This window comes from Protopterus annectens, chromosome 14.part0, assembly GCF_019279795.1.
Source record: "Protopterus annectens isolate FY-2018-M chromosome 14.part0, PAN1.0, whole genome shotgun sequence".
NCBI lineage: Eukaryota > Metazoa > Chordata > Ceratodontiformes > Protopteridae > Protopterus > Protopterus annectens.
The window spans coordinates 425,840,933-425,861,011 of NC_056748.1; the positions used below are offsets into that span (position 1 = coordinate 425,840,933).

Below are 20,079 nucleotides of genomic sequence, written 5' to 3' on the forward strand. Positions count from 1 at the left end.
AATACTAAACAAATCAAACACAGAATTTGCTGTGGACCACATTAACAGTATTAAAGACAATGGTATAGGGGGCCTTAATGACATGTGTACTATTTTAAGAAAGGATAACTTTGCCATTTATAATTACACGGACTTAGAACTGGATGACTGGGTGTTTGACGTGTTCACACGTGGCTTGCAATTTGTGCTTTCTAGACCTATGAATCTTTCACAGTCCCTGGTTGAGTTAAAACTCTTTACCAGAGGTTTGAATTTAACACACTATTTTCAATTTATGGAGACAGGTCCAAGAGAAGTGTATTTAACCCCCACTACACCCTCTCATATCTTTTTTTGAGAATTTGGTGGAAAAGGATTTTAGGAAAATATCTATGGACAGAAAGACTTCATTAGCTGGCAACTTCTCTAAAGAAGGGTTCAACTTTATTAAACAGTTAAAGGACGAAAATGTAAGGATAATGAAGCCGGACAAAGGAGGGTAGTGTTGATGTTTGCTGCAGACTATGAGGCTTACATTCATAACATGCTTCAAAATGATGGGCAATATTCAACAGTCTCACGAAATGAAGTCAATATTGCGCTAAATCAACTACCATCTGTATGATTTATTGCTGCAAAATTCCATCAATGAGAAGCTCTACAATTATTTACATGTAGAAAAACCAAGGATACCGGTTTTGTTTGGCATCCCTAAAATTCATAAGGGAACTAACCCACCAGCATTCAGGCCAATAATGGCAGGGGCAGGAGGAATCACGGAACCCATCGGTAAATTTATTGATTGTTTGACTAAGAGATTCACCCCCCTGCTTACGCATGTATGCAGGGACTCCTGGCACTTTCTGTGTGATTTTCCTACTACCAAGTTTTCTCCTGACCTGTTGCTGGTGACCATTGACATCAAGGATCTCTTTTCTAGCATTCCACATGATGAGGGTCTGGACTGGTTTGGTGAGTTTCTTACCAATGAAACCGATTTGAACAACAGACTAAGCAACTTGGTCATTGAATTCATGGAAATAACAACTTCATCTTTTTCAATGGAGAACTCTTCAAGCAAAGTAAAGGAGTAGCAATGGGGGCATCCTGTGCCACCTTTGGTGCTTCATGGGAGCACAAGTTTGTACTGATCCCTCCTTGGGAGCAACATCTACTACTTTACAGGCGTTACGACATCTGCATCTTGTAGCAAGGGTCTGAGGATGAGCTTTTGAGTTTTTTTGCTCACATCAATGCAAGTACCAATTTTCTGCAGTTCACTCACTCCACCGATCCAGACCAATTGCATTATTTGGATGTCACCATATACAAAAATTACTTGGAGAACAGTTTTCAATCTAAGCTGTATCGAAAACCTACTTTTTCCAACTCTGTTCTGCACTTTGAGAGTGCACATCCTTTCAGAAAAAGGCATTGTCAAAGGACAACTCATCAGGGCAAGCAGGATTTGCAGTGGACATGACTACATGGCAGAGGTCAGGTTTTTGTAAAGTCTGTTCTTAGAAAGGGCTATCCTCTGGACCTCTTCAAAAGCCTGGTCGAGGAGGTAAACTCTAAAAAGGAACGGTCTATCCACCCGTTCTGGGTAAGGGAACGGGCATACCAGCCAGCTCCGTTCCCGTTATCAACAATGAATTTAAGAACAGTTTTATCTACACCTACTCTTTGCACTCAAGGGAAATGGAGGAATCTGTAAGAAAGTACTGGCCTGTACTTGCCCTCTTTGAAGAGTTTAAGGGGCTATTGCCTGACCAACCTTCATTTGTAAGGAGAAGGGGTACCAATCTCAAGGAAATGTTTGAGAAAAAGCAGAACATTACAAGGAAAACTAACCCAGCAAGAAAGGGAACATTTAAATGTGGGGCATGTAGCCAATGCCATGCCATCTTGGAAGAAAAAAGTATCACCATTCCATCCAGAAGGTTTAAAATCTACCCAGGCCATTTCACATGTGGTAGCAAGGGCTGGTCTATTTAGGCTTCTGCACCACATGCAGCAGTTTCTATGTAGGCAAAGAAAGGGAATTCGCAAGCGGATATATTTTTATGATATAAACAAAAGAAGGAAACCAACGCTTTTATAAGCACTCCCTGACCTGTCCAAACATAAAACTGAAATTTATGGTACTGGAGCAAGTTAAGCCTGATGCCAGGGGGGGTGATTGGGAATCAACTTTAGAATATCGAGAACTCCTCTGGCAATTAAAGTTAGATGCTGAGAGACCCCTGGGCTTAACGGTTTGATCAGTATCGCTATTGAAACTAAGAAGGGCAAGACTTTAGTTTGACATTCCCCACACAATTACTTATGGCAAGTACTCATACACATGGGCATGATTTTCACTTAATGCTACACTATACAAAGTCTATGTTAAGGAAAGACCTATTGTACAGCATAGTTTAACTTGGTTAAGATATAGTGTTCTTTTTCCAGCAGGGTTGTCAACAAGACCAAGAAAAGGAAAATATTGTCATACCCATACTAGGCATTAGCCTTATATTATACTTACAACAACAGTTGGTACATCAAGTCATTCCATCTTATTCCAATTTTCAAAAGAAGTGCAACTTTTGCACAAAGCAAGTTTTATTACAAAGTTAAACACTATGGAAACAGTGCACAATGTTTTGTTTATTTTAAGCTATTAGCATTTTTAGTAGTGACAGATGCATTAATGCATTATTTTAAGCAATCTATTATATTTTTTATATATTTTGTTTTAAAGGAATTTTTAAGCATGTGGAATAGTGCACAGTCTCTTTAAAATGTTAATTGGTAGTGCTTTCTAATTAACCTAGGATTTTCAAGGTATATAAGACACCTGATTCAGCAGCATGGTGTCACTTGATAAAGCTCAGAATTCCTCTGAGCGAAAGCGCTTGTGTGTTATTATTCTGTGGTTCTGAATAAAGGAATTATTTGAATTCGTTTGGTGCCTACCTGGATTTACTGAATCTGCCTTGGTGAACTTACAACAAGCTGTTCCATTTCCTGGCTGTGTGTGCATTTACTTCCTGGTTTGGTTCTCTGCTGTTTGTTTGACTTCTTTGTAGAAATGTCTAGGCTTAAAAAGGCTCTAGGAAGAACAGTTAGTCTAGTAACCTCCTATGATGGTTTGATCCTATGATCCTATAAGACCTATATATAATTAAGATCATCACTACAAGACTAAGCATACATACAGCAGGCAAGGACCTGATACTCATACTGGTAGGATCAGTATACCAACAGCATCCTAGGACCCTGCATATGGTCAGTTCATTCTTGACTACTGAGGCCTCAGCCCTACAACCATCCCTTGGCTCAACACAAAATGAGAAGACAGAGGAAATACACTTATTGTCCCCCACCATGGGGGTATATCAGGTGGTACTTGCACAACCAAGCCCTCCTGCTGATCATCTGTAACCTAAGACTGAAGACCATCCTGATCCAATAGAACAGTCTGACTCACCCAAACCCCCATCTCCCTTTGAGCCAACAAGTCACATTTGAGGAAAGTTCATTGGGTCATCCTACACCAAAGCTCACAATTCAGATACTAGACATCAAGCATTTGCTTGACATCTGGTGGGAGTATGAGCTTCATTTGGTGGATTGCTACTTTAGGGAGAATGGTATGAGGCCTATTCTAGACCTGGAAGAGGCTCCTCATTTGACTGGAGCATGATCATGTTTTAGTTCTATTCCCCAGACATCTTGTGCACGTCAGTCACATACTCAGCTTTGCATGGTACTACAGTAACATACACCTATGCATTGGCTTCAGAGTAGAAGGAAAGTATAGCGACCATTAACCACAGTTTTCAGTTTGCTTGAGTGCCTTTTCAGTCACATGCTCAGTTTTCAATGATAGTACAGTAACATGCACCCATTTGTTGGCTTTATCAAAGGAAGGTACTGCCTCTTTAACCTCATTAATTTATTTGAAAAACTAACTGAAGCCATGGATATTGTTTATACAGTGCATACAGTATGTCTAGACCTGGTCATGGCTTTTGACACTTTTCCCCTTGCAGGCATTATTGATAAACTTATAAATCTGAACATAAATCCTTATGTTGTACAGTGGATAGCGAACTGGTTAACTGACAGACTCCATGTGATTAGAGTTACAGGTACCACTTCTGAAAGATTACCAGTGATGTACCACAGGGCTCAGTTGCTAACCCTTTCCTATTTGGCATGTATTTCTCAGACCTTCAGGCCATCGCTTCTGGCCTATGATTAACTACATTTGCAGATTACTGTAAACTGACATATTATTCAGTCTTCAACTGACTTACAGTTGCTGCACCATGGCTTTGACCATGTTAGCAGCTGGTACAAGGACAATGGTCTAAAATTAAATGTAAAAAAATGTAGCATAGTTTATTTTGGTAAACAAACCATTTTCACTTACCATATAGGAGATGCACTGCTCTAATCAGATATTCTGAAAGGGATCCAGCTAGTCTTACTGATAATCCCTTATTTGTCCATCATATCTACATAGTAGTTCAGAAAGCCTTTTTATCTGTCGCATCTAATTTATTTCCAAAGGCATTTGCACTAGATCCAAAGAGGTGTTGATTCCCCTTTACTCGTATCTTATTAGACTTATCATCGTATATATAACGCACCTTTTGGCGTGTATTTATCTAAATATGTCACATAACTTGAGAGACCTCAGAGATTCATAACTAAAAAGATCAGTGCTCTCGAAAATCTTAATTATCAGGAGAGACTGGCAGCCTTTTCTCTATAGGTTCATAGGTGTTTATTAGGCTGACAACCACAAGGGCCATTTTAAGCCTAGCCATGCGTCCCAAATCTCTAACAAGCTCTGGTACTCTTGATAAGTGTAAGCAGTGGCTTGGGAGGTCAAACATTTACAACCAGGGGCCTGGGAGATTAACTGTTTACAGGCTGCCTGTGTCCATTAGAAACATAGGTGCCAAATCAGCAATGAATTTCCTGTTCCCCATCCAGTTGTCCAAGTTTTAGTTGAATTGCATTAGGGAGGATCTCTACTTTGCATGGATGGGTAGCCTGTTCCAGAGAAGGGGTAGTCTATGTGATACACACCTGTCTCTCCAGCAGGTCCTTTAGAATGGGTAATTCTGGTACTGTTTGTTTTGTGGATATGCAGGAGGTCCATCAGAGTGGGGTCTAATAATGCCTTGCATGCCAGGCATAAATCTTGCCTCATAAGCCTGTAGGAGAACGAGTACAGGGATAGGGCCCTGAGGCGGTCTGCATAGGACATGTTACTTATGCCCTGTATTGTCTTAGTAAGGAACCTCTGTAGATGCTCCAGTTATTGGATATGCCTGGTTAGGTACATATCAAGAGGGTATTGTACTCACTGATAGGTCTGATGAATGCTGAATACAATGGAACAATGGGGCTAGATGCCATATCTTTGTTTATAAGTTTCACAACATAGAATGATTACCTCACTACTGTAGACAACTGATAGTCAACTGCTAGATTACTGTCTATTTGTGTCCCCAAGTCCCTAACTACTGGGTCTACTCTTAGGGTTGTGTTGTCAATATGATAGTTACCAGGTGTGAATGACTTCCTTAAAGATACTGTTATGCATTTCTTAGCATTTAAGTTTAGTCTATGGCTCTGGTGGCAGTTGTTAGTCTGTGTCAGCCCTTCTTGGAGAACATTTCTGTCAGTGGGTAAGTAAACGATAGCTCTTAATTTGCAATCAACTGCAAATTTAGTCACCCTGAGGCCATTGGTGTTGGCCTTGACTTCAAAGAAGTAAATGACAAAAAGGAGCTGTCCCAAGACCAATCCCTGGGGGACTCTGCTTGTGACTGACCTATTTGTTGAGGTGGATTTCCCAATTCTGACTTTCTGGGTCCTGTCTGTGACCCAACTGGCTATCCACCAGGAGACATAAGGGTTTGTACCTAACCTCTTAAGTTTGGCAGCAATGCCTGAGTGGGTGGTCAGTCTCTTACAAACTCCTCCATGCAGATCCATGTCTAACCTTTCATGCCATGAAACATCCAACCCTAACTGACCTCCCATTCTTTCACATAATTAATGGTACATCAAATACTTGGCTAAAGTAACTAAACCTTCATCATCGGATAAATAAGAGTCATTAGCAGGATCATTTCATATCCTAGTACATCCCGCACCTTACATGTCAAGAAGAGTAGCACCCTTGCCACCTTCAAAGTAAACGTAGATAATTGGATGGGCAGCCTCAAATTCTCTCCCAGTTTGTCTTGTCTTGCCTTGCCTTGCTTGAGGTTAGATGGAAATTTTCAATATATATAATATTTTTTTTGACTAAGCTTGAAATGATCTGAAGACTGATTACCAAGTACTTACCTATGAATCCGTGTGTAGTGAAGAGCATGGAACTCCCATATGTACTAACTCTTATACAGATTCAGAAAATTCTGACATCATTGTCTCTGGGACAGAGAAAGATAATGGGTACACATCCCCCTCTATGTCTTCTCCAGACCAGCCATCCTTTGGTGAAGCCCTCAGGCTTTTAAGCCTCTATTCTCCAAAAATACCTGGGGTGTTTCTAGGAAAGAGATTAGAGGCAGTCATTAAGGCTGGTAGTTTAGTAGCATTGAGGCACCCAGACTCTTCTCCTTTTGCTCCAAAGAAGCCAGATGCCCTCTATATGTCACCAGAAGAGTTGGTACAGCAATTCTTCAAGCATAAATTCATAAGTACTTAGTAGGCTACTACTGACACGTGTGTTTTAGGTATGAATAATCAGAGCCATGGTATTGCAGTCAGAATAACCCAGAGCCAGGCAGACATTTAAATGTGCCACAATCTATAAGGGACGGGGTACTAAACCAGGGGTGAGCTTGCAGTTTCCCATTTATTCATCCAGATTATACTTTAATAGGGTAAGAGACATACTGTGGTTTATGTTGACAGGAACATGATTCCAGAGAAGTGGTGTTCTCTGTGTTAGTGCTGACACCTATATGATTTCTTTGGTTTTCCCTGGCTCTCAGAAACCACCTTATGCAATTTATGCACGCACTTTAGCCTACAAGTTTCAGAGGAAGGCCTCCCCAGTAAAAGAGTCATGCTTAGATGTTGTTGTTGTTGTGTCTTTCGGCTTTTCTCGGTTAGGGGTCGCCACAGCGGAACTCCAGTCCGCTAATGATTGGTAGTTGATTTTTACGTGCCGAGTTACCAGCCCTGACGCACAACCTTCAACGAAGGTATGCCCATTCACGCATGTCTCCACGCAGAAGACGCTCTAGCTGAGAATCGAACTGGGCAGCGTCTTACTGTGAGGCGACAAAGCTACCGCAGCACCACCACCCCGGGTAAAAGAGTCATGCTTAGATATTGTCAAATATATGGGGAACCAAGGAGGTTGGAAATATCAGGTATCTGTTTAAAGAAGAACATGAAGTCAGTGGCAGTGGAGGAGCATAGTCTGCCAAAATGTGAGGTGGTTTGAAATCACATAAGGATTCTGACTGACCATTTGTAATTCAGTACATGATCCACACTAGTAGGAGACCCTGATGCAAATGTAGGATGTCCTTGGAAGGATTACATATCTGGATTGGCCTGTAAATGCTACCAAATCCCACAGGATGACCTGGCATTTCTGGATGGGTAAAATTGATGCTTGGCCTTACCCTGTTTAGTCTGTTATAATTGTGAACCCTCCCCCACCAGACGAAGTACAAGGAAAGCACAGTGACCATTAACAATGCTCCTCGGTTTTCACTCTGTCCCTCCTTCTTGTAATGATAACATGTTTACTTTATGCAATTCCCCCATAGCCTTTTTTCTGCTCCCCAACCCTTTAGTTTTCATATCTGTTCTCTGAACCCCCCACCATGCTTTTGCTCCTCCTCCTTCTTCTTTAAGGGCTTCCAAAATAGAACAGAGTTCTCTGTCTTTTGTCTTTAATGCTCTGTAACCGAAACTGAAGAACGTTTTGAATTCTAGAGTCAAAAACTTTTGTAACTAAACAATACACCATTGAGTATTATGAGTATACTCTGGTATAATCCAGATCCCCAGATCCTTTTACTTATCTCTTTCTTCCACTCACAGCTCATATATACTATATTTTTAGACTGTTTATTTTAAAATCCATAACCTTGCAGCTCCTTACATTAAAATAGTTTTCACCTTTCTGGCCAGCTGTTCAGTTTCTTTAAATCCATCTTCAGATATTTATCATTTTTCTGACCTTTTCTCCCTTGATGCCTGCCAGCGATCAGCACCAGTCATTCATACTGACTCAGTAGTTTGCCCATCCTGCTGATTTTTATGCCCCATGCGAACCAATGGAGTTTCCCATTTGCTATTTGAGATTTTCCCACAGTGCTGCTCTGTATTTTGGTCCTTGTTAGGGGAAACAGCTAATTGACAGAGAAGCTGTCATCCAAGAAGAATCAGGAGCATTTGCACTTTCTTAACTTTTATTCCTTGGCAGTCCAGCATGGGCACTGTCAAGGCAAGACACCATATTAGATGAGCAGCACACACTTGCTCCAACAAGCACATCTAAATTTGGCTACAAAGCTGCACACTGCTTGGTGGACTATAGCAGTCTCTCTGCCCATGTGTTGCTTGTGTAGTTTCCACTGGGTGTGGTTTCACATTTTGGAAAATAACCAGCCACTTAATATTTAAAAGAGTATTTTAAATATGAGAGACCAGTATCTTGTTTGCAGTTATTTGATGAATTAGTGGTTATGAAGGATAGCCCCCTTCTTGCTTACATTTATAAGACAAAACAAAATTCCTTAAAGTAGTTGTTTTCCTAAATGTTTATGATAATTGTGAGAGATGTTCCTCAACAGAGTATTTTATTTCCAGGACAAACCTTAAAAGCTCAGGGCATAAACTTGCTTATGCTGAGTTATGTAGTCCAGCATAAAGGATTGCCCTTTCATGAGCAACAGTAAAGTTTAGCTGTATACTAGTTTTGCTGTCAATTTATTAGTGGATTGATGCATTTAATCACCTTATCAACCCTAGATGCCAGATGCAGTGGCAGTTTGATCTATGACTCCTATCTCTCTCTCAGGAAGAGCTTTAAATCCACAGCACACATGCATGTTCTTTTTGTCATACCAGGCACATATTTTGTCTTAAATTGTATTTATTGTTAAGCCTTCAAAAAAATAATGTTTAGGAATATACAATAAAATCCCAACTTAACTGACACTAGATATCTGATGTTTGCATAACAATTCCTGCACAATCTATTCCTTTACAGGATGTTTAAAATACAATGCAAATTCACTTACATTAAAAGTCACAAAAAGGTTCTAAATGCATCATGAGCATTTTTTGTGTAATGTTAGCCACATTCCATTGTTTTTTGAACGATGTTGTCCATTGCCATAATTTCCCCTTCATTACTGTACTAAAATTTGTTTTGAAATACATTTTACAACACACTTGGCATGGTACCTCTGCTGTAAATGTTTTGCCTCTGAAGCATTCAATTCATATCTAGTCAGAAAACAGAATGAACTATTTTTTTGAGATTTAGTGGTAGAATTGTGTCCCTGAAAGGGGCTGAAGATACTGAGAGGACTACTCGTATGACAGTGGGATAGCAGTGGTCTCATCATATCAGCTCCTTCATTGGGCCCTGCTTTGATAGGGGATGTACAGAGACAAGAAAGTTGTAGTTCAGCTGAGTTCTGCCCACAGCACTGTACGTAAACTTGCTAACCAGCACTAGTGGTGTAAAGGTATAAAGCCCTAAGGTCCTGGCAACAGAAGTTCATTTAGCAGCTTGGGTGCTTGATTGAGATGGCCATGGAGGATGGGAGACAGCAGCCACTGCTTTTCTTGTCCATTCTGGGGAAGAGGAGGTGGCTCTGCCTTGCCATTTCTTTCAGGCTTAGCAGGAGCACTAGGCATTAAACCCAGTCAGCACATGTCTATAAGCATGTGCTGTCACTATGCATAAGAATGTAGATGAGTGGTCACATAGTGACATACTCCCTGTGGGAGGCAGCATGTAGCAGAACTCAGACAACCACCACAATGGATGAGATAAATTGCTCCCTAGGACCAGCAAGCTGGCCTGGGTCTTCCCATCTGACTCTTTTAAAAAGACACAGGGTTACTGCCTAGTCCATGGTGACCCATATGTCGCCCACAGAATAAATGGTCCATTTGGGTGCAGGCCAATCTTACCAAGGGAAAAAAAAGAACCTAATTGCTATCACTGCTAAGGGTTAATGGATACATGACCATTTATGTCCTAGTTATTACATGCCCTGTGATGGTCTTTCAAAAATGACTACTACTTATCTTTCCTATCGACAGTACAGACAAAATGAATGAAACAAAGCCTGCCTGGGGATAGTGTTCATACAGCTTTTGTGCATTTTGAGATAACATGATTAAGCTCTCAGTATCCCAAGAGAAGTAGTGTAAAGACTGGAATGGAATGAATGGGATACAGTCTACTAAATGTAAATCACTGCAACCTGATAAAATGGTAATGAATGCATCTAACATTACTCCTTCTTTGAATGCAGGTCGTACTGGTCAAGCAGTTGCAGTCCGAGCCAAGGCCTTTGGTTTCAATGTGATATTTTATGACCCATATCTCCAGGATGGAATAGAGAGATCTCTGGGAGTTCAGCGGGTATACACTCTCCAAGACCTGTTGTATCAAAGTGATTGTGTGTCACTACACTGTAATCTGAATGAACACAATCATCATCTTATTAATGACTTCACAATTAAGCAGGTAAAGTCTTTGTCACTAGTACTGTAGTATTTATTTCTGAAGTACTCGTGTGGTCTTCTAGAAGTTTTAGATAGTGTTGAATACCACAAGTAATTGTGTTTTACAATTTTTTCCTTTTAACCATTTTATTTTAAGAAAAAATAGGTAACAGAGTTGGTTAAGAAAGATAAAAGTGACAAAACACAGCCAAGGTGAATCATCAAAACAAGCAGAAAAAGAAAATCTTTCAGCTCCAGCTCTAATTCTGAGAACTAATATTCAAATGACTCCCAAAACTAGAGTATATGGTCTTTAAAGATTGCATCAAAAGTATTTTCACTAACCTCAGTGCTGCCAAAGGATAAGCCCTAAGTAGCACCTTATTTGGAACCCTGTTAATTTCCCCTTGTTATCGTCTCAGATATAAGAGTCACAGTAATGGATAAACCTAGTATTTCATCAATATTTAACAAATGTAGTCCCCCATACCTACTAGTAATTTTTTAAATTTAATTCAGCCTTCCTTTTATTATAATGTTCTACACATGAATACCTTATTGTAGCAAGCAAAACTAACATGAAGCAGTTGAGACATACATCAGTACCTTCACTGAATTGACATCAATCAGTGTATAGAAGTCAGTGATGTGAACATTTGCAAGTAACTGGAAAGCTCCTTCCTCAACTTATCTACTGAATAGGAAGTTTTTATGTTACAAATTTATTCTCCTGCATCTCAACGGCATTCTAATAAAGAAATTCATGTTCAAAATCATTAAGATCTCCATCAGAAGACATTTCGTTAGAGGATTCCTTGAATTTTGTGAGAGAATTTTTCATTTGGCTTGTAAGGAACCCTCTTCACATGGAAAGAAGTACAGAGAAATGACTAGGCTGCCAGATTCAAAGTGGACAGTACCACTACATTCCTATACTTTTGGTATGTTTTAACAGGAAATAATCAGTTTAGTGATACAACAAGCCCCCTCCTGTATAAAATCTGACAAAATGTATAAACCACCATTGGATAGAGATGACGTATAATTTTTATATGTGTCTAACCAGCGCAAAAAAAAGCTGTCCTTTCTGCATCTTTACCTTTGATAAGGATTCAAGGCTACTAGATAAATATATTTAAAATGTATGATGATCTAGTACATTAGTGCCCCTGTTTTATTCACATGCTTTCATAGCACTCATTCAGGAAACTTTGAAGTCTATTCAAAGCAGTAGTGCTAACAGGAAAACACAGAAGTAAGTTGCTGTAATAGGTAACAGTTGGAGGTCACACACACTGAGGTATATGTACAATGGTGTGTAGGCTTCATCAAGATCTAACACATCAGAAGTAGTGTTAAGAAGATCAGTGCGACTTAAAACAGAGTTTTAAAGAGAAGATTTCAGGAGCAGACTGCTTAATGCTACTGTGACATAAAACATCTTGTATGGCTAACCAGCTGATGATGAAAGTGTTGATTTGGAAAAGAAAGGTAAAACAGGATCTTTATTTAAGAAAATGTTTGCCCCTTTTACTACTCCGTAACTGAAGAGTCACACTTCTAATAAGGAACCATTATATAGAAAAGGAGCTCCTTATCGTTCAGTTTGTCAACAAAACCAATAGAAGGGAAAACAAAGTATAGAGTGCAATTTCAACAGGAAAGGAGGATAACTGCCAAGCATCTTCACAATTAATTCTGCTTTCATTGTATCCCTTTCCCTAGTGAACAAAATTCAGTCATCTTTTTACCTGGCATGAGCAAGAGATAAGTGTAAGCAAATGAATTGTATGCTTTATTTAATAAAGTTAAATAAGGTTATGCAAAATATTTTTTCAGAAGCCTTTACTGTAGCTTGTTCCACAAATGCCCTCAAATTAAGACAGCAGCCTTTCAGCTGACAGATCAGTTATGTTAAAGCAGTGCAGAAAGTGCCTTCTGGCAAATGGATCAGAATGTTGAAGAAAACAACGCAAAGGTTCTGTCTGGTCAAAGAATTAATTTGTTTTTTTGCTCACGACTGTTTCTAGTTCAGCAAATGACAAGACCTCAAGACCAGTTCTATCAAATATTAATGAGTATTTTAATGCAAAATCATTCAGCATGGTGAGTCTGAAGACTTCGCTTACTTTCACAGAGCACAGCTCTTACATAACAACGTTAAGATGTGTTTGACGCGTCTCGTCATTGTCTAGCAAGTGAAGCTCATGGTACTGGACTATGAAATATTGTTTTGGCAATGTTTTTATGTGCCTCTTTGTTTCAACCTTCCCGTTCTTGGGACATGGAACTTATGTACATGCAGTTGTGGAGAATTTCAATTTCTATTTCTGTATAAAAAAGTCAGCTAACTCAGCTTACTTGGTTGAGCTGTTTTCTAAACTGTCTAGTCTTTTCATGTGCTCCTTCATAGCGAGTAAGGGGATTACATCTTATTACAGAGCCTCCTGCCAGGGATTGGGGGGAGGCAGAAACAGTCCTTTAGTGGTGGCTGGTTGGGTTGCTAAATAAAACAGTGACAAAGCTAGGACAGTGGCTACATCTGCACCACACTTCAGAAATGTTTATGTGCACAATGTTGTACAAGCGGCCACACAGACTGCTGTCCAAACCTTAAAAAGAAATTACAAACTAGTCAGTTAGAGATAAGACAGGTTTTGGCATGACTATACTACAAGGGATCCTATAATTTGTTCACTTGTCATGAGCATACAAATACTGCTGCATGGAAAGTACTTAACATATGAGTAGATCTATGAGGAGAGGTCACTGTAACAGTAAAGCGTCTCTCTCCATCAAAGTCGTACAAACCTTCATGATAAGCTGTTATGTTATTGCATAGTTATATTTCTGTCATTACAAGAATATTTTATTGTAATGACAGCAATGGTGTACTAAAATCACAATTTCTTGTGATGACCAGAAGGTGCATAAAGAACAGAAGTGTCCTAGCATACATGATTATAGTTAAGTGCCTTTGCACACCAACCAAGGTTCCATGGGCCACTGATGTGTGACCAACAAAGGCTTTCACAGCATGAATAAGCTCAGCTGATGACATTTCTAACAGGGAAAGCAGAGCATGTAAGCTGAGTAACTCAAATGTTATAACATTATGGAAGATACCTTGCACAAAGCCATATATTGTTAAATAATAATGTAAGGCAGTTAAAACTGGCTACTACAACACAATAAACTCCATGTAAACAGTTCAGTTTTGTGACTCAAAGGCAGGAATGCTGGCAGCAAGTAAAGTGTCATCTTCAGCACCAAGTGCTACATAATGTAAGCAGAATGCATAAGACCCTTAATTATTAGATTTGCAACTTACAAAAAAGAAACTGTGATCACCAAATGGTTACAGTGAATCTCAACCTAGTCTGTAATACCATTAAAGAATATTTGCAAGATAGTTGGCTTTGCCCTCTTCCCCCCATGATCATGCACATATCCTTGTCATGTGTCTGGCATCATTATTATTCATGATTTTGTGTGGGCACCAAGATTATGTCCCAACACTGGCTAACTAAACAGTTTGCCAAAAGGGTTCTGCATCTTTACCCATCTTTGAAGAAAGTCTTTCCTTCTTGGAACTTGAATTTAATAACTGATATGCTTGATTGCCCCATGTTTTAACGGCCTGGTTCAGTGATTCTGAAGTATTATCATTACTTTTGCTAAGAGGCTGGCTGAGTTCTAGGCCCTTATTTGCTGAAGGTTGTATTTGATTTCCACATGTCTCTTAGGACTAACCCATATTTTTACCATAAAACTCCATCAGAGTTATCCATAGAGCAACCAATTAGTTTTCCTGTTTTTTTTATATTTTTTTGAGGCAGAAGACTGAGGAAGGGGAGAGAGAGAGAGAGAGAGAGAGAGAGAACTAGAAAAATCTTCACACCTTAGTCATCATGCACCATCGTGGTGCTATTATCAGAGTGTCTAGAGTGGTTTGCTTGACTGTGTGTGCTGTTGCTGTTGATGATATAATTCATTGTTATGAAGGTCTTGTAACTGTCTATGTACATGAAGATAAAGATAATACTTATTCATCATCTCTAGATGTTTAAAACTTAGTGTTTCTTTCCTGCCCTCTGCTTCCTGCAGTAACCTGATAAATTTACTTTTGATATGGCAGCATTACATGTTTACTGTTCTGCAGTTACTTGTTGTCCTGGACTGTCCTATAGCAGTCTGTTTGTGTGCATAAACTGCTTCTTCTTCTTCTTTCGGCTTTTCCCGGTTAGGGGTCGCCACAGCGGATCACCTGTTCGCTCATGATTGGCAGTGGAGTTTTACTGTGTCGAGTTGCCAGCCCGGCGCCCAATCTTCCACAGAAGGCACATACATGCACACACACACGCCTAAGGCCAATTTATGGTGTTCAGTCCACCTACAGCATGTCTTTGGGATGTGGGAGGAAACCGGAGCACCCGGAGGAAACCCACGCAACCACAGGGAGGACATGCAAACTCAGCACAGAAAGAACCCCAGCCAAAGATCAAACCAGAGAACCTCTTGCTGTGAGGCGGCAACGCTAACCGCTGCATGATTGTGGCTGCCCCATTCTCTCCTTAATTTAATTATCTCACCATTTGGATTATGACTGATTTGATATATTTTTATAAATAAGCATAGGTGTGAAATGTAGATACAAACCAGTTTTTATAATTTTGCTTTTATGTAAAACATATTATCAATTTGAACTTGCAGACTGTTGTTTTAAGGATGCATTGTGATATAGATCAAATGTCATTTTCCATGGGTTAAGATGTCACTGATGAAGCTGAAGGTTCTTTATCTGTAAGCTCTTCTCAAATGATGCATCCTTATCCTTTAACAAATTGAAAAATGTAAAGATTTATAAACCTTTGTTGTGCAGAATATTTTTCTGAGGGTGTTTTTAGTGCTGATATTTCATTCTTTCTTTCTGTTATTGGTTGCTGTTTTCTTTACCTCTGTTTTTACACCTTCTCTTGCTTTTGTGTCCCGAAGTTGGTCCTGATTAGTATAGATAATTGTAATAGCAGACATACCTCAAAAAGAGCATGTCTGCAGAATTCAAATATAGACTGTGGAATAAGTTATTTACACTCTTATGCAAGATATTTTCAGCAATTAGATGCCATCCTAATATGTGCTGTTGCCCTTTAAGCTATGGCCGTTACAGAGTGGCTTCTCTGTAAAGGAGACCAACTTTTGCTTTTCCTGCCTAAACTAAGCTGTTATTCTAATTAACTTTGCAGTGCTGTCAAGTCATTTCAGGCCTTGTGTGTCAGCAGTGTAAACATTTTTGATTGTGTTTACTACATCAAAGTGTAAATTCAAGTTGTCTGTTTCTTTTATACTTTTCCATTTCTTTCGAAGATAAATGCCTTGACCTGAAAATGTTACTAATGAGTGTTACTATGGCTGTCAAATCACTCTCCAAAAATAGTCGTCTCCAGTGACCTTTACTTTATGGGGTAAAACATGACATTAGAATTGTGTAATTGTGCTTATTCAGCTTTTAGTAAAATAAGCTAGTAATGATAGTTACATCTTGCAACCTTATTAAACACAAAAAAGTTGCAAGATATTTCTTTTAATGCTTCTTGTGCTTCTTATTCAAGCACTGTTTCTAAAAAAAAAAATACAAGAACATAAACAATGTGGAGATGAATATCCTGGAAAAAAGAAATTTCAAAATATAAATAAAAAGACGAAGCCATGTAAGCTTTCTGAAGTCCAGGTCATGGTAATCCTTGGCCTGTTTGCCAGAGAAGTGCCACTACTCATTGGACCATGGATTTCATTTTGAACATACCATTCTCCAGGGTAAAGCTGAGATACTTTTCTTCAGTGTAAAGTCCCCTCATGCTCATCTGCTCTCCAGACTAGCTACACTTCTTCTAGGGATTTAAAAGGCCAGGTGACAGTTTTCAAGCAACTAGTCTTAGTTGAAAAACAAAAGTTTCAGAAGGTTCAAGTTTTTAGAAGCTTTTATTTGAGGAAAAAGAAAATTTCCTACCTCAGATATCAGTCCCCAGATGCTTGTGTTGGAATTTTAATCTAGTGTATATTAAAGGAGTTTTCACCCAGAAAACTAAAGATGTGCTCGTAATATCTTTGAAGTTGGGATTCCTGCAATTATATGGAAGTAACATCCAAGGTCTGTCCATTAGTTTTATAGATGCCTAAACAAGAACTGACTTTTTGTAAAAAGGAGCAGACATCTAAGACTCAGATGCCAGTTTTCCAGATGTTAGAGATTCCCGCCATTGTAGAGTATAGAAATATAGCACTGGAATAAGTTTGTCTTTTGCAAAAGACTGAACCCAAGCATCCACCTTAGTGAAAGTTTCTGAGAGAAATAAGGGGAAATCTATACCTTTGTCATCAGATTCTGAAGGCGAAGAGGACGGTAAAAAATTTGCATGCACAGATTAGATGTCTTATTTTTGTGGATTAAGATGCCACTGACCCTAACGATGGTTCTTTTATCTTCAAGTTCCCTTCCAGGTGATGTATTTTTGGTGATACTATCCATGGTCTAGTGAGGTAGTGGCACTTCCTCTGAAGAAAGGTGGGCCATCTACAAAGCCTGGAAACTACAGTAAAAGTCTCACTAGTGTTATATGCAAATCCATGAATATAATTATCATGGAAATGATCAATAATGATATTATAAACCTCCAGACACTGGACTCAACCCAGTTTGGTTTCTCCAAGGATAGGTCATGCCTACTCAGTCTAGTGGACTTCTTTGAAAAGGTCACCAAAGCAATGGATGAGGGCAGAATGGTTCACACTGCCTGTCATGACTTGGCCAAAGCATTTGACACAATAACCCACTCTGGCATTGCTGACAAACTCAAGAGGTTAGATACAAACCCATATGTCACCCGATGGATAGCCAACTGGCTCACAGACAGGACCCAGGAATTTAGAATTTGGGAGTCCACCTCTACAAAGAGGTCATCGCAAGTGGAGTCCCTCAGGGATCAGTCCTTGGACAGCTCCTTTTTGGCATTTACTTCTCTGAAGTCAAGGTCAATGTCAGTGGTCTCTGGCTGACTAAATTTGCAGATGATTGCAAATTAGGAGCTGTCATTGAATCCCACACCAACACAAATGTTCTCCAGTAAAGGCTGACACAGACAAACAACTGGTGTTAGAGCCACGGACTAAAGCTAAATGCTGAGAAATGCATAATAGTATCCTCCATGAAGTCAACCACCCCTGGTAACTGTCATATTAACAAAACACTCCTTAGAGTTGACCCAGTAGTCAGGGACGTAGGGGCACACATAGACAGTAGTCTAGCCTTTGGCCATCACATGTCTACAGTAGTGAGGAAATCATTCTGTGTTGCACAACCTATAAATAAAGGTATGGCATCTAGGTCCAAGGAAGTCATTGAGTACAATGCACCGTTTGATATGTACCTAACCAGGCATATCCAACAAATGGAATGTCCACAGAGGTTCCTCACCAAAAGAATACAGGGCATAAGCAAAATGTCCTATACAGACCACCTCAAGGCCCTATCCCTGTATTCTGCCTTCTACAGGCTGTTGAGGGAAGCTGTATGCCTGCCATACAGGGCATTGTCAGTCCCCACTCTGATGGACCTCCTGCATATCCACAAAACAAACAGTACCAGAAGTACCCATTCAAAAGACTTAAACCTTGCCTGTGATATAAATAGGACCTGCTGGAGAGACAGGTACATATACAGAAACTACCCTATCTCTGGAACAGGCTCCCAGTCCATGTAAAGCAGAGTTCCTCCTTAACCCAGTTCAAGTGTAACTTGGATAATTGGATGGGGAACAGGAAATTCATCCCTGACTTGGCACCTATGTTTCTAATGGACACAGGAAACTTGCAAATGGTTAATCTCCCAGATGTTTCATCCCCCAAGCCCCTACTTATACTTATCATGGGTACCAGAACTTGTCAGAGATTTGGGATGCATGGCTAGGCTTAAAAGGGCCCCTGTGGTCATTAGCCTGTTAAATACCTACAAACCTATTTAATGAGGGAGCAGTTTAAGTCATCATCCAAAAACATTTATCCCAAGAGCTATGTAGTACTCCTGAATTTGTAATCAGTCTAAACCTGTAGCCATTCTGCCTTTTACATACTCTTATCATGACATGTATAATGAAGCTGGCTAAAAAACTGATGTTGTGCCATCTGATATAGGGTTCTAGGAGAGCATAGTTATTTATACAGAAATCCAATTACTGACCCTGCTAGAATAGAGGTAGAATCTAACAAAGAGTCAGTCATCACCTCTGTATAAAAACATTTCCACAAGGTAAAGAAAGCAGAGCACCTAGCACATTTGGGTAAAGATTTACACTATGGCTGTTTTGGATGTCAAGACTATTAAAGGACAATTATACCCAAAGTGTGATGTTTTCTGCAATACCAATCTATCTGCATCACTCTATGGCACAACTATTATTTTCTACTTTATTATTCCCCCAAATAGCCTGATGGTGGTGGCTGCCATGCTGTGCAGTTTTGTTTTACAGTCAATGCTTCACCTGCCTTATATAATTTTATAACGTGACAGAGAGTGCTGTGGTTAGAAGAACACTGCCATGCATTGAGAGTACTTTGATTTTCTACTTTTTTGGCAGTTTGTGGCAACAGTGCCAGATTGTCTTTTGTAATGACAGCCTTTGATTTTGTTAGTAGCTATCTGTTTTAAAGCATGTTAGCTTACATCCAAATGTTAGGCCAGAAAAAGGAAATTATTCTGTGTTTTTGTTCAGATTCAAAACTGTATTGCCAAGCCACATTTTCAAGCTGCAGTATTAAATCTGATCATCCGTAGCTGATAACACACATAAAAATTGTAACTGAAGTTATTGTCTAGATTTAAAACAATGCTTTTTCCTGCAGTGGGAATCAGTGACCTAAACAATTGTTTTCTTAAGCCTGGGAAAATCTGGGGTGTAAATATACCTCTTCTAACAAAGTCCAGAATAAACTAACGTAAGGTTTCAAAAAAAAAAAGTCAGAATTATTTGTAATAAAACAGCTTCAATCAGACATCGATAAAAAACTATTATTGAATTGGCTTTCCCTGCACATAACTTTCTTTGGATTGCAAATCACTTTGTGATAAGAAAAGCATGAAGTGAACATGACATTGCGGTAGACTTGTCCTTTAATTACTGGAGCCATGTGGCACAGTAGCAGTGTATTTTCTAAAGAAGATTATGTCGCTAGAGAAGTTTCAGATGCATCTCTTAGAGAGAAGACTTTAGCCTGGCTGTGTCTTTCTTGCATTTTTTACTGAATGCTTTATCTGTGTAACCTTTTACCTTTTGCTTGGATGTTGTTTGGAATATTTTGCAGGCACCTTAATATTTA

General features: G+C 39.4%; 1 protein-coding gene across 8 annotated transcripts in view; it reads left to right on the plus strand.

The window, feature by feature from the left end:
• CTBP2 (C-terminal binding protein 2) overlaps window positions 1-20,079 on the plus strand; it is a 2,784,951-nt gene that overhangs the window by 2,617,541 nt on the left and 147,331 nt on the right. For all 8 annotated transcript variants that reach the window (XM_044056194.1, XM_044056191.1, XM_044056196.1 and 5 more), the window contains one exon: window positions 10,515-10,729. In XM_044056194.1, the coding sequence (XP_043912129.1) occupies window positions 10,515-10,729 (215 nt within the window). The remainder of the gene's footprint in view (window positions 1-10,514; window positions 10,730-20,079) is intronic.